The 12,835-nt window shown below is 33.9% G+C and overlaps 1 protein-coding gene across 1 annotated transcript in view; it reads left to right on the top strand.

Annotated features, from left to right (window-relative positions):
* Positions 1-12,835, top strand: part of LRP12 (LDL receptor related protein 12) — a 75,299-nt gene that overhangs the window by 29,895 nt on the left and 32,569 nt on the right. The window contains 1 exon segment of the mRNA XM_043601582.1: positions 6,381-6,437. Within this exon segment, the coding sequence (XP_043457517.1) occupies positions 6,381-6,437 (57 nt within the window).

Genomic DNA, 12,835 nt, shown 5'->3' with positions numbered 1-12,835 from the left:
AATAGGAGAATATAGAAGAACATGTAGGAGAGGAAATAAATCTATAAGTTATATGGATTTGGTAAGAAGAAGGTTGGAGAAACTATTTCCTTTTCTGATTGATAATCACACTAGTAGAAATGTTGGAGACAAATGTATGTTAACTTCTACAAGGGTCCAACAAATTGTCTTATAGCCTTTGCGCAATTCAGAAAAATTTGGTCTGGATACTAGAACAATGAACTTGGGTTGTCCTTCAATGTAGCAGGGTCCAGAAAATCTCTAGGCAGAAAGCTAGTGCTATAATAGAGCTCATCTTAATTTGTTTTCCTTTTCTCAGAGATCATAGTCTTATGTTGCCTGTTGTCCAGGTGTCTGAATTTTTTTCACATGTTTTTTCCACCTTTTTTTGGTTGTTATAGCAGATTTACTGATCCATTACCAATTGCTCTGTCATGAGGAACAGCAGGAGTTCTGTGTCTGAGTTTTTAAATATCTTTTTTTGTTGCTACTAAAAATGGGTCTCTATTTTCTGACTGGCTGTTGTTTGTATTTACAAAGGCTTTTGATCTCTCTATGCTTATTTTATATCCTGCTACTTTACTAATTTTTCATATTTAAATTATTTCTCTGTTGACTGCTTTGGGTTTTCCAAAAAGATACACAATTATATCATCTACAGATAGATGCAGTTTTACGTCCTTTTATGTTTGTAACTGTTTTTCTTGTTTAATTGCATTAGCTAATAGTAATAACTATAGCGGCCACCCCTGTCTTCCATTTCCATTTTTGGCAGAGAAAGAAGTCTCTAGCGCTTCCCACTTGAATAAGAAGCTTGCCAATTTTATTTTGTTTTTGTACGTTTGTTTCTGTTTCACATGTTTTTTTTTTTTTTAAATCATTTTCTCAATAGATTGTCAACTCTTTGGGGCAGGGACTATGCCTCTTATGTACTGACCTACCATTCTTTTATTTAAACAGATATGGTCTAAGTATTTCTTATGTGTTATGTTCTGTGCTAGTCACTTGGCAGAACAAAACAAACCTAGCTATGTCCCATCACCATATCACACCACCTCCCCCCGAACCCTGCTGCCAAGATTAAGATATGATGGGAAATACAGACATTACGCAGAAAACACAAGTGTGGGAAATTTTCAGAAAGTGACAGTATTAAAAACTATAGGAGCCTATAGCAAAATGACCTAACCTAGTACAGGAACATCAGGTGATACGTCCCTAAAGAAATAATATTAAAGGAAAGTCTAAAGAGACGAGACAGCTGACACTTCTCTAAGAGAAATCCAGTATTTCTGAACAGAAGAAAAAAGAGTGGATCACAAGAGATGAAGCTTTTGCAGTAGTTAGATAGAACTGGACTGTGGAGAGTTTAGTAAACCCTATTAGGATTTTGGAGTTTTTCCTTTAATATGGTAGCAAAATAGGAATGATGTTTGCTTTTGTGTGTATATATATATGTATTTATGTTTGATAACTGCTCTCAGTGCACATAGAAAATGAAATTGTAGGATGCTGAGTAGTATATAAGTTACTTGTAAATGCTGCTCATTAAATTTTAAGCCGGTGACTTTCCAACATACAAACTGGAATTGCTGTGGCAGGCAGGTTTTAACTCTGAAAGCCAAGTACTATTTTTTTGTAAACAAGAAATACATTCATTCGGAATTCTTTTTAAAAAGTTAAGGAACACAAACTTCTTAGTGTCTGGATTTGAATTTTCAATTCATCCAATTACTAGCTTTTTGAAAGAATTACTAAATTGCTAGAAGCTTTGGTTTTCTCATCTCTAAAAGGAAGTATTGTTTTAAGGATGAGCTGAGGGAAGGCTTGTAAAGCACTTAGGATTTGGCTGGCACATATCTGTCAAATCTTAGCTCTATTTATTAGCTATTCTTTAAGAACTTCAGTTCTTAAATATAAGCACAAATAAACAGAAAATTACAAAGCAATAAGGATGCAGACCGTACATTTAGGCATTCTCTTAATGATGACATCCTGCTTATTTGGGTGAGGAAAACACATCTTAGGAGAAGTAGTTTATTTAAGGTTCATGACTAAATAAATAGTAGAGTTGGGGACGATTCCGGGGAGTCTGGTTCCACAGCTCCAACTCACCTCCTTATGTGGCCTCTTTTCTAAAGCAGGATCACTTTTGGAAGATTCTTTCTCTTTCATTTGACTGCAGTAAAAAACTACAAAACCATGTTTCGTTTTGGAAAGAAAAATAATAAATAGAGGAGATTGATAACTTTGGTATTTGGTTAGTGGGACTAAAAACAATCTAAGCCATAATACATTATTTCCTGATTTAGGTGATAATAACTTTTTCCTGCTTGAAAACTCTTTATTAGGAGTTCTAGTTAATTAGCTGATCCATTAATTAATTAGCTATTAATGTATAGTTATAGAAGTAATGATTTATCAGACCCTGTGTTTTTCTAGTACATGTTACCTCTAAAAGGGACTGCTGTGAGAACATCTAGCATGGCTGCATTTGAACACTGTGGTTATAGTGAGAAGATAGCATATGTACATTCTTCTATGTGTGGAGTTTTCTTCTCTTGGGGACTGATGAGGGGCATTAGGGAGAGTGCAGTTTGATTTGTGGGAGCTGTCTGCTTATAATGTTGAAATAATTGTGTTACATAACTGTCATCTTTGTAAAAATACTTTTGTAGAATGGCAGTATATGTAAAGTAGCTCACTTCTAGTGTTAATTATAAGAAAGCGGGGGGTGAGGATCTCTTTTGCATGGCTGGTGGGAATGCAAACTGGTGCAGCCACTCTGGAAAACAGTGTGGAGGTTCCTCAAAAAATTAAAAATAGACTTCCCTACGACCCAGCAATCGTATTAGTAGGTATTTATTCAAGGGATACAGGTGTGCTGTTTCAAAGGGACACATGCACCCCAGTGTTTATAGCAGCACTATCAACAATAGCCAAAGTATGGAAAGAGCCCAAATGTCCATCGATGGATGAATGGATAAAGTGTAGTCTGTGTGTACACACACACACACACACACACACACACACACACACACACACAATGGAGTATTACTTGGCAATCAAAAAGAATGAAATCTTGCCATTTGCAACTACGTGGATGAAACTAGAGGGTATTATGCTAAGCAAAATTAGTTAGAAAGAGACAAATATCATGTGACTTCACTCATATGAGGGATTTAAGATACAAAACAATGAACATAATGGAAGGGAAGCAAAAAATATATAAAAACAGGGAGCGGGACAAAACATAAGAGACTCAAATATAAAGAACAAGCAGAGGGTTGCTGGAGGGGGTTGTGGGAGGGGGTAGGTAAAATAGGGGGTACCTGAATAGGTAAAGGGCATTAGGAATCTACTCCCGAAATCATTGTTGCACTATATGCTAATTAACTTGGGTGTAAATTAAAAAGTTAAGTTAATTAGTGAATTAAAAAATTAAAAAAGAAAAAGAAAGGGGAGGAGCCACCTGGGTGGCTCAGTCAGTTGAACATCTGACTTTTGATTTTGGCTCAGGTCATGATCTCAGAGTCCTGGGACCAAGCCCCACATGGGGCTCCACACTCAGCGCGGAACCTGCTCAAGATTCTATTTCCCTCTGCCCCTCTCCCCTGCTTGCCCTCTCTGAAATAAAATATAAAATTAAATTAATTAAATTAAATTATTTATGTTAACAGAAATAATCATTGATTTTTTTTTAACTTCTAAATAGGATTTTTTTAAGGTAGAGTAAATGTATGAGAAATTAGCAGTGTCATGTTTTATGTTTTCAGATATTGTTTATCAGTTTTAAAATCATTAATGTTTATGAAATTAAAATATTTTATAATATTTCAAAATATTTATCAGACTTCCATTTATTTACAAAGGTGGGAAATGAACTATAATCTCTTCACCTGTGTTTTTAGGAATACTCCTAAAATTTTTAAAGAAATCCACACCTGTTATAACAAATTCAGTCAATGCTGAAGGATAGAAACCGTGTCTTCCTCCTTAATTCCAGTCCCAGGGGTTTTCTTCCACAATTTATATATACCCGTAGACTCTTTAACATATATATAAGTATATATACATATGTATATCATATGCTTATGTAAATATATACATTTAGCTCTGCATACATCATTTTTAGTTAAAATTAGATCATATTTCTAATCAGATCATATTTTAATCTTATTCTGAAACATGTAACTTAATGTGCATATCTTTCCAAGTTAGTACATATAGAATTCATTCAGTTTATTGAATATTTTATTATAAGGTTATATTAGTTTATTCATTTGCATACTGATAGAGATTTAAATTCTTTTTTTTTTCTATTTTAGAGAAGCTTACTAAGCATTTTGAGATAGGTATTATCTTCTCTATTTTAGAGATGAAATTAAGACACAAGGAGGTTAGGTAACTTGGCCTAAATTGCACAGCAAGTAAGTAGAGCTGGTGTTAGAATCCTGGCAATCCAGTTCAGAATCCAGTCTTAAATACTACATTATGTTACTCTTTTCTTTCTGCCTTAGTCTACCTACTGAATTGAGGGGGGAAAAAATCAATGTATGAAATATATTTAATATGAAAACTCTCCTGAGGATAATTTAATATGCTACTTTAAGGATATTGGAAACCTAGGGTCATAGATTACACAGTTATAATTTGTGGTTGTTTCTAATATACAAGTAGAAGGTTTGAACCAGTGCTACTCAAATGTTAATTAACATAAAAATCTCTGGGAGTGGGGAGCATCTTGTTATAATGTACCTTCTGATTCAGTAATCTGGGGTGGGGCCTGAGCCTACATTTCTAGTAAGTTCCTGGTGACGCCCGTACTGCTGACCTGTTTGTGAGTAGCAAAACTTTAGGCAATTTATACAGACCTTTGGCAAATCGTATTGATTTTATTGAATCAGTTTTTACATCATTTTATTTATGGTACCTATTTTTATAAGTTATAAGTGTTAAATAGGTGGGGGTTTCTAGTTTCAATTCTATGTAGCATTTAACATTGCTGAAAATAAATCATGGTTTCTGTAGTATTAATGTACAATACTTAAATAACTATAATCAGATTTATTTATGTACTAAATACAGCTTACACACCTTTGTCTCCATTTCCATTGTATCATTTTTAATGGAGGGAAGCATATATTTTCATTTTGAAGGCTATCGCTGTAGTTGAGCTGAAAGGTTGTTTTCTATTATTTTCTTCTTTGATAATAGCATATTTTACACAATTACAAAAGTGAATACTTGTTCAGTGCTATGCGCCACACAATGTATCAAGTGCTTAATTGGCATGATTTGACTTCATCATCATGACCTCCCTCATTTATTCATTCATCAGCTCTTCGAGCACCTGCTCTATTCCAGGAACTGTGCATGCAATGGTGAGCCAAATAAGCAGATTCTGCTCTCCCAGAGCCTAGTATATTGCAGGGTGCTATACAATAATCAGGCAATCACAGGAATGTGATGGTTGTGAAAGACAAGTTGTTAATTACCATGCTTGCTATCGTCTCTACTCTTTTCAACCGTCAGAGAGAATTCTACTTGAGCCCTCTAACCTTCTCCCACCTAGCTTCCTCCTCTACCCCACTGCAAGAATTCTTTCTCTTACAGCTGGATTCCTGAGCTGTTGTGATGCCAAATCGACCTAATGATTAGAGAGAGACTAAACTTTACAAGTAAAGATGAGCAATAGGTACAAGAAAAAAAAAGAATACCTGAAGGGACACTGTTCACATTAATTGAAGGAGTAAATATCCTCAGCACTTTAAATGGGAGTTTGAGGTGACCCTCAGTAACTTATTTCAGTTATTTTAATGCTTCCATGTGCCCAACTTTGTGGTAAGAAGTGCAGGAAATCAGCAGATACCAAAATAGGGTGTAATTCTGTCCCTACTCTTAGAACCATTAGAATTGTTGATGAGAAGAGGTTGAAAGATTTAGAAGACAAGGCAAGAAAGACATTATTATTTTTTAAGTACCAACATGTATGACCATTAAGCAGTAAGCGCATTGTGGACTAATTGAGCATGCTCTTGGTGGGATGCTGTTTTGAAGAAGTATGTGATTCTCTTTTCTAATAGTAGTTCTGAGTTCTCTTTTGATAGAATTTTTTTTCCTGATATTAATCAGATCTATAAATTTGATCTTCATGTATATAATACCACATTGTTGTGATTTCCAAAATGTTCTGTTATCCCTACTATGGTTATAATTTGGGGCTTCATTGTATTGTTTTGAAGATTATCATAAGAGATTTTAGTTCCTGAACACTACAAGTAGCTCTATGTAGTTGTATTTCTTTTAAAGGTAGAATCCGAAAAAAAACTTTATAAATTTTATCTTGGAAATTAGTTTATTATTGTGTTTAATTTTAGGAAATGGTGCTCTTGCAGAACATTCTGAAAATGTGCATATTTCAGGAGTGTCAACTGGTAAGTCATTTTTTTGTAATGTTTAAATTTCATGCATGACTTATATGGTAAATATTGAAAGCCACCTGGTATCTTACAAAGTGATATTTGGCTATAAAAATTATTACTGCTTTTTGCAGCATGTAATAAGGAATGAAGTAACTGGAACATGGAGAAATTCTCATAAGATAAAGTTGATACTTGCATGCCCCTGGATTGATTATACTCTTCCATACAGACGGCATAATTATTTTTTCTTATAAACATTAAACTAAAAAAAAGTTAGCTCGACTTGCATTAGTATTTTCTTTCCATACAAAGTTACATGAAATGAAATTTATTAAAATGTAATTTTGAGTCTGTTTCTAGTATTAGAGCCTTAGAAAAGCATTTTTCTTAATTTTTTTATTTGAGTTACTACTATGCATAAAATTGTTGTTCTTAAGTGCACAATTTATGTTCTTAAAAAGCAACCCAACAACATATTTGTATCCGTGAAATTCAGAAACTTGTTGAAGCAAATGCACTTTTTCCCATTCATCTAAGCTTTTATAACTTAATAATTACGTAAAGGTCTATTACTATTATAGTTTTCGTTCTTAACATGATTTCCACAGCCTTGTTTTCTTTTTTGCTGTGTCAACTATAATTACTTAGGAGAGCAAAATCTTTTATTGTTGCATTTAGTGAAATAGAATTTCTTACCATTGTATTAATTATATTATTATTTCCTTTTAGTCTTGATAAGTTTTATGTGGTTAAAAAATTATACTTTGTGTATTTATCAATCTACTGATTGATTTCCTCATGTCATCTTGTCCTTTGGTTATTTTTTCCTCAGATGAAGTAAAACAGACAGTTTTCTCTTTGGTTTTATGTCTGATTTTATATTTGAAAACTTAGTAGACTTAGGAGCTCTAAGAGTTAGTTTGCAGAGCCAAATGCATTGACAAGTGTGGTTTTCTGAAAAATGGAAGTGAGTGCCTTAGTTTGTTTCACTGTTCTCTTGTCTTTGAGTTCTGTATGATTTTCTACACATCAAGCAAAAATAAACTTATTTTAAAAATGACTTCGATTTTGTCCCTTTTTCTATTTTGAATAGCTAATGAGAATTACGATTATTTTTCCAAAACATTGAGGACCATGTTAATCTGCCCGGGCTACCATAACAAAATACACAGACTGAATGGCCTATGTAACAGATATATTTATTTTTGCATAATTCCAGATGTTATAAGTTTAAGACCAAGGAGCTAGCAGGGTTAGTTTCTGGTGAGATCTCTCTTCCTAGCTTACAAATGGCCACCTTCTTGCTGTGTCCTCTCATGGCATTTCATCTGTGTTCAGAGAGGTCCCTAGTGTCTCTTCCTTTTCTTATAAGGACCCTAAGTCCTATAGGATTACATCCCACCCTTTTGGCCTCATTTAACTTCATTTTACCTCCTTAAAGGCTCTATTTCCAAATACAGACAAATTGTGCTTAAACAAATGAGTTTGACGGGGGACCCAATGCAGTCCATAACAAGGACTTCAAAGAATTTTTTTTTATGTAGGTTCTAGCTACTGATATTTATTGTATTTGGAATTAAAACTGAGAAATTATTTTAAAATGCATTAATTTATTTTCAAGTAATAGTAATGAATCTATTGCATGTTTACATTAATAAAATAATTCTATAAAAAATGAATTTTCAAGACAAACATCAGTAAGAATTTATAATTTTGCAGTCTTTAAAGAAGAGCTTAAGGGAATATAGCTGGATTTTTAGATCTGTAGAAAAAGATCTGTAGAAAAGACTGCCTTCAGTCTTTTAGTATGTTATTTTGTTTGACATATATGAAGACAGTCCAGTCTCACACTGATGTGTAATTGGTAAAAGAAGGAGTATTTTTAACAGCCTTGTCAGATAATTTTGAATATTCTTCTTTGCTATTATACCAAAATTCAACAATTTGTAGTTCAAAGGTAGTTTCAAGTGGAATCTGAAACCTTTGTAGTGAACTTTTTATTCTGTGTTACAGAAAAACCCAGTTGTCCATTCTTGCCCTTGGGATGGGATTTTCTTTTACCATGCATTATTTTGTAATATGCAGTAGTAATTTACAAAATAATTGTTTTCTGAGTTTTGCAGATTCATATGGAGTATGAGAGCTATGGAAATTTCGACAGATTTAGTATTAGGCTCAGAATTTTGCTTCATTTCATCAAGATTAGATTCTACCTCATAATTTTTATGTTTGCTTGAAATTAGACTATGAAGCCACTAAGCTTTGATGTTTGTTGGACATCAAAATTACCCTTAAATAGATTCCTATTTGAAAAAAAAAATCAGCTTAAAAATTCAGCACTTAGAATATGTAGTTTTGCATATATTAATTTTGTTTATTTTCTTTTTATCTTGTTTATTTTCTACTTCTGTATTTCAGACATATATTTAGAAATGTGTATTCGTTTGCTGGGGCTGTCATAACTAAGTACCATAAACTAGGTGGCTTGATAGGTTTATTTTCTCACAAATCTGGAGGCTAAAATCTGAGATCAGTGTGTTGATAGAGTTGGTTTCTTCTGAGGCCTCTCTCTTTGGCTTGCAGGTGTCCATCTTCTCCATGGATCTTCACATGGTCTTTCCTCTGTGTATCTGTGTGCTAATCTCTTCTTATAAAGGCACCAGTCATAGTGGGGCCTGGGTGGCTCAGTCAGTTGAGCATCCGACTTCGGCTCAGGTCATGGTCTCACACTCTGTGAGTTCAAGCCCCGCATCAGGCTCTGTGCTGACAGCTCAGACCCTGGAGCCTGTTTCAGATTCTGTGTCTCCCTTTCTCTCTGACCCTCCCCCGTTCATGCTCTGTCTCTCTCAGTCTCAAAAATAAATAAATGTAAAAAAAAAAAAAATTAAAAATAAATAAATAAATAAAGGCACCAGTCATATTGGACCAGTCATGAGGGCCCACCCATATGACCTCATTTTAATTTAATTACCTCTTTAAAGATTCTATCTCCAAACCCAGTCACATTCTGAGGTACCAGAGGTTAGGACTTTAACATAGGAGTCTGGGGAGGGTGACACAATTCAGCCGATAGCAAAATGTGTATTTTAATGAAATGTTTATGCATCAAATTTATACATCAATAAAATGCTTAATTTCAGAGATCAGTGAAACCTTATTAATGGTTTATTGTTTTTCCTGAAGGTTGTTCTTATAAAATCTTTCTTCTATGTAAAAAGAATAATATGAAATCTATTCTAGTTATCCCATTAAAAAAATAAATGGATGCTGTCTCAAAAGGTGCCCTCAGATACAGATTCATTGTGGTTTTGCTTTGGCCAGTGTGCAGCTATAGAAGATGTAATACTTGGTATAGTATAAGCTCTCTGAATTCTGTGCATCTCTAGGTGAAATGAGAGCTCCTTCAGCACTGGTCTAAATGGAGAACTAGCCTTCGGAAGAATCTCTAAATGTAGGACTTGCTTCCTCTTGAGACCAGCAAGCAGCAGAAGCGGCTTCTGCTTCATCCCTGCTCTCATATTACCTCTGCTACTCTCTTTGATGGTGCTCCGTGCTCTTGTCCAGTCTAGTTCTGTGCTTTTTGGAAATTGTACTGACAGTTTTAGAAATAATTTTAATTTGCCTACAGTTAGTGTTTCCACGTAGTTAATTGTCCAAATCAGAACACTTTCAAAGTGAAAAGTAACACTATTTTTATTATTCTAGTACTACAGACAAAACCAGGACTGTCCCGGACTGTGCAGGATATAAGGTCACTCTATGTGTGGGGCGCCTGGGTGGCTCAGTCTTTTAAGCGTCCTACTCTTGATTTTGGCTCAGGTTATGATCTCATCATTAGTGAGATCAAGCCCCATGTTGGGCTCTGGGCTGACAGTGTGGAACCTGCTTGGGATTCTCTCTCCCTCTCTCTCTGCCCCCTCTTTCCCCCGCTTGCTCTCTCTTTCTCTATCAAAATAAATAAACAGCTTTTTTAAAAATCACCCTATGTGTAATGAATTAAGTTTCATTTAACATGTATTAAAGCTCCTGTGGGCCTTGTGCCAAGAAGGGTGGGAATAAGAAATGAGTAAAACATTCTTATCTCAAGGAACTTATTTTAATGGAGGAAGTAGATATGTGCAAAATGCAGCTGTAATGTTGTCTTAATGTAGTATCCTATAGTGAATAATAATCATATTAATTGAGAAAATGAGTTTATGAAAGACCTATTTACAATATGTAGTGAGTAGTAAATGACAGTATTTTTCATATTTCATTATGAATAGCACTAAGTACTTAATTTTATTTTATTAATATGAATTTTGAGAATTCGTATGAATTATAGGAATGATTAATTTCTGATTGACAGTGTATTTTTGGTTCTTAGGCTTCGGGATAATTTGTTTCTATTTCCAATAATTCTATTCATTTTTGTCTTCCTCCTCCTCAAATCTTTGCCCAGAGAGAGAAGTCTTTGTCCTTTTGCTGGTTCTTATAAGTATTGGCATAAGAAAACATAAATTATCAACAAGTATATATCAGATGATTTTAAAATGGGGAAGCATTACTGGATAAAATTTTATTTTCTATACATGTTTTATTTAGAACTTTTCATGGTCCAGAATTTTAAATCTGCTTTCATATATACAATAGAGGAAGGAGAAAGACAAATGGTATTTTTGTAAATCTAATAATATGTGAAAATCATGAAATTATATCATATGAACTGTCAAATAATTTAATTGTATATGTTGATAGAGTAGAAATACTATTTCAGTGTTCTTTTTAAAAAATGTGTAAATCAAATGTCTCCTGTTCTCCTTTAAATGTCTAAATCTTTAAAACAGCTAACTTAACTGCTCATTTGCATAGAATGAGACATTTCTTAGGTGAGATTGATTAATAACAAGATCTTTACATAAGTTAAACCAGTCTGTTTGACTTTTTAAATTTATCTACTTTAAACTTTATGATCTGTGATATTTATTTCAATCAGAATAATTCTACAAATAATTTGGTTATGCCCTCCCTATTCTTAATTACTTCCAAATCAAGGTTTTTACTTGTTTTCATAAATTTTACTTACTCATTATGCAAGGTTCATCAAACATTTAGAAAAACATGGAAAAAGAGCAAGAAGATTAAAAAAGTCACCCATTAACTCTGCTTATTAGTATAATTAATAATAGTATTTTATTTCATCTGTCCTTTTTCTGTACATATATTAAAAATAATTGTATATGCATTTGAATTATAACTGATTTTGTCTCTTGCCCTTTCTGTTGAACATTTTATAGAATACATTTTTTCATAACCATTATTTTAATACCTGTATAAAATTCCCTTCAGTGGCTATGTTGTAATGTTCTTAAACATATCGGTGGATTGTTTCCAATGGTTTTTTCCTAGTCTGGGTAATGGTGCAAGCGTTTTTTTTTTTTTCCTAAGACTTTTTTTAGCATAGATTTCTAGAAGTGGGATTAGTGTATTAAAGGTCATAAATAATTTAATTTAGAAACTTTTTGACAGATTTCTTTCAAAAAGGACAATACCAGTTTACACAGCTGTGTGCAGTGTATGAGAACACTTGTCTTGGGTGTGATCATGTTCTTCTCTTTAAACTTTTTTCTTACCGTATTTCTTTTAAAGTCCCAACCTTTTATTTTCCCCAGACTGTTCAGAAATGTAATTGTTTACTTCTCTTTTTGATTCATGGCTGAGAGTTGTGGCATTGCATAGAATGAGAGAATGAGATTGGCTTTCTTTTATAGTTAGGCAAAACTACCCTGAATTTTAAAGAAGATTTTCTGGTGCTAATAGGAACAGATGTTGGATCTTGCTGCTTTCTCAAATAGAACGTTTTTACATATGAGGATTAACACATTATTCCCAAGTCACTAGTGATACAGCTTCTAAATGCCTACCTTGTAACATCGGTAGCTGAGGTTAGCTTTGTCTTGAGTCTACTTTACATTTAACTTGGATTTTTTTGTGTCTTGCATTTCTGGGAGCTGAGAAAGAGAATATCTACTTAGGAAATTTCTTTTTTAAGCCTTGTTCATATTAACTGAATTACCAGAGTATATAAAATAGACTTCAAATATTTTTTTTAACATTTTTAGAAAATTTTTATTTATTTTTTTAATTTATATCCAAGTTAGCATATAGTGCAACAGTGATTTCAGGAGTAGATTCCTTAATGCCCTTTACCCATTTAGCCCATCCCCCCTCCCACAACCCCTCCAGTAAGCCTCTGTTTGTTCTCTATATTTAAGAGTCTCTTGGGGCGCCTGGGTGGCTCAGTCGGTTGAGTGTCCGACTTCAGCTCAGGTCACGATCTCGATCTCACGGTCCGCGAGTTCGAGCCCCGCGTCGGACTCTGGGCAGATGGCTCAGAGCCTGGAGCCTGCTTCCGATTCTGTGTCTCCCTC

Source organism: Prionailurus bengalensis, chromosome F2, assembly GCF_016509475.1.
Source record: "Prionailurus bengalensis isolate Pbe53 chromosome F2, Fcat_Pben_1.1_paternal_pri, whole genome shotgun sequence".
In the NCBI taxonomy this organism is placed as follows: domain Eukaryota; kingdom Metazoa; phylum Chordata; class Mammalia; order Carnivora; family Felidae; genus Prionailurus; species Prionailurus bengalensis.
The sequence above is the reverse complement of the archived record's forward strand: the minus strand, read 5'-3'. Positions and strand labels throughout refer to the sequence as shown.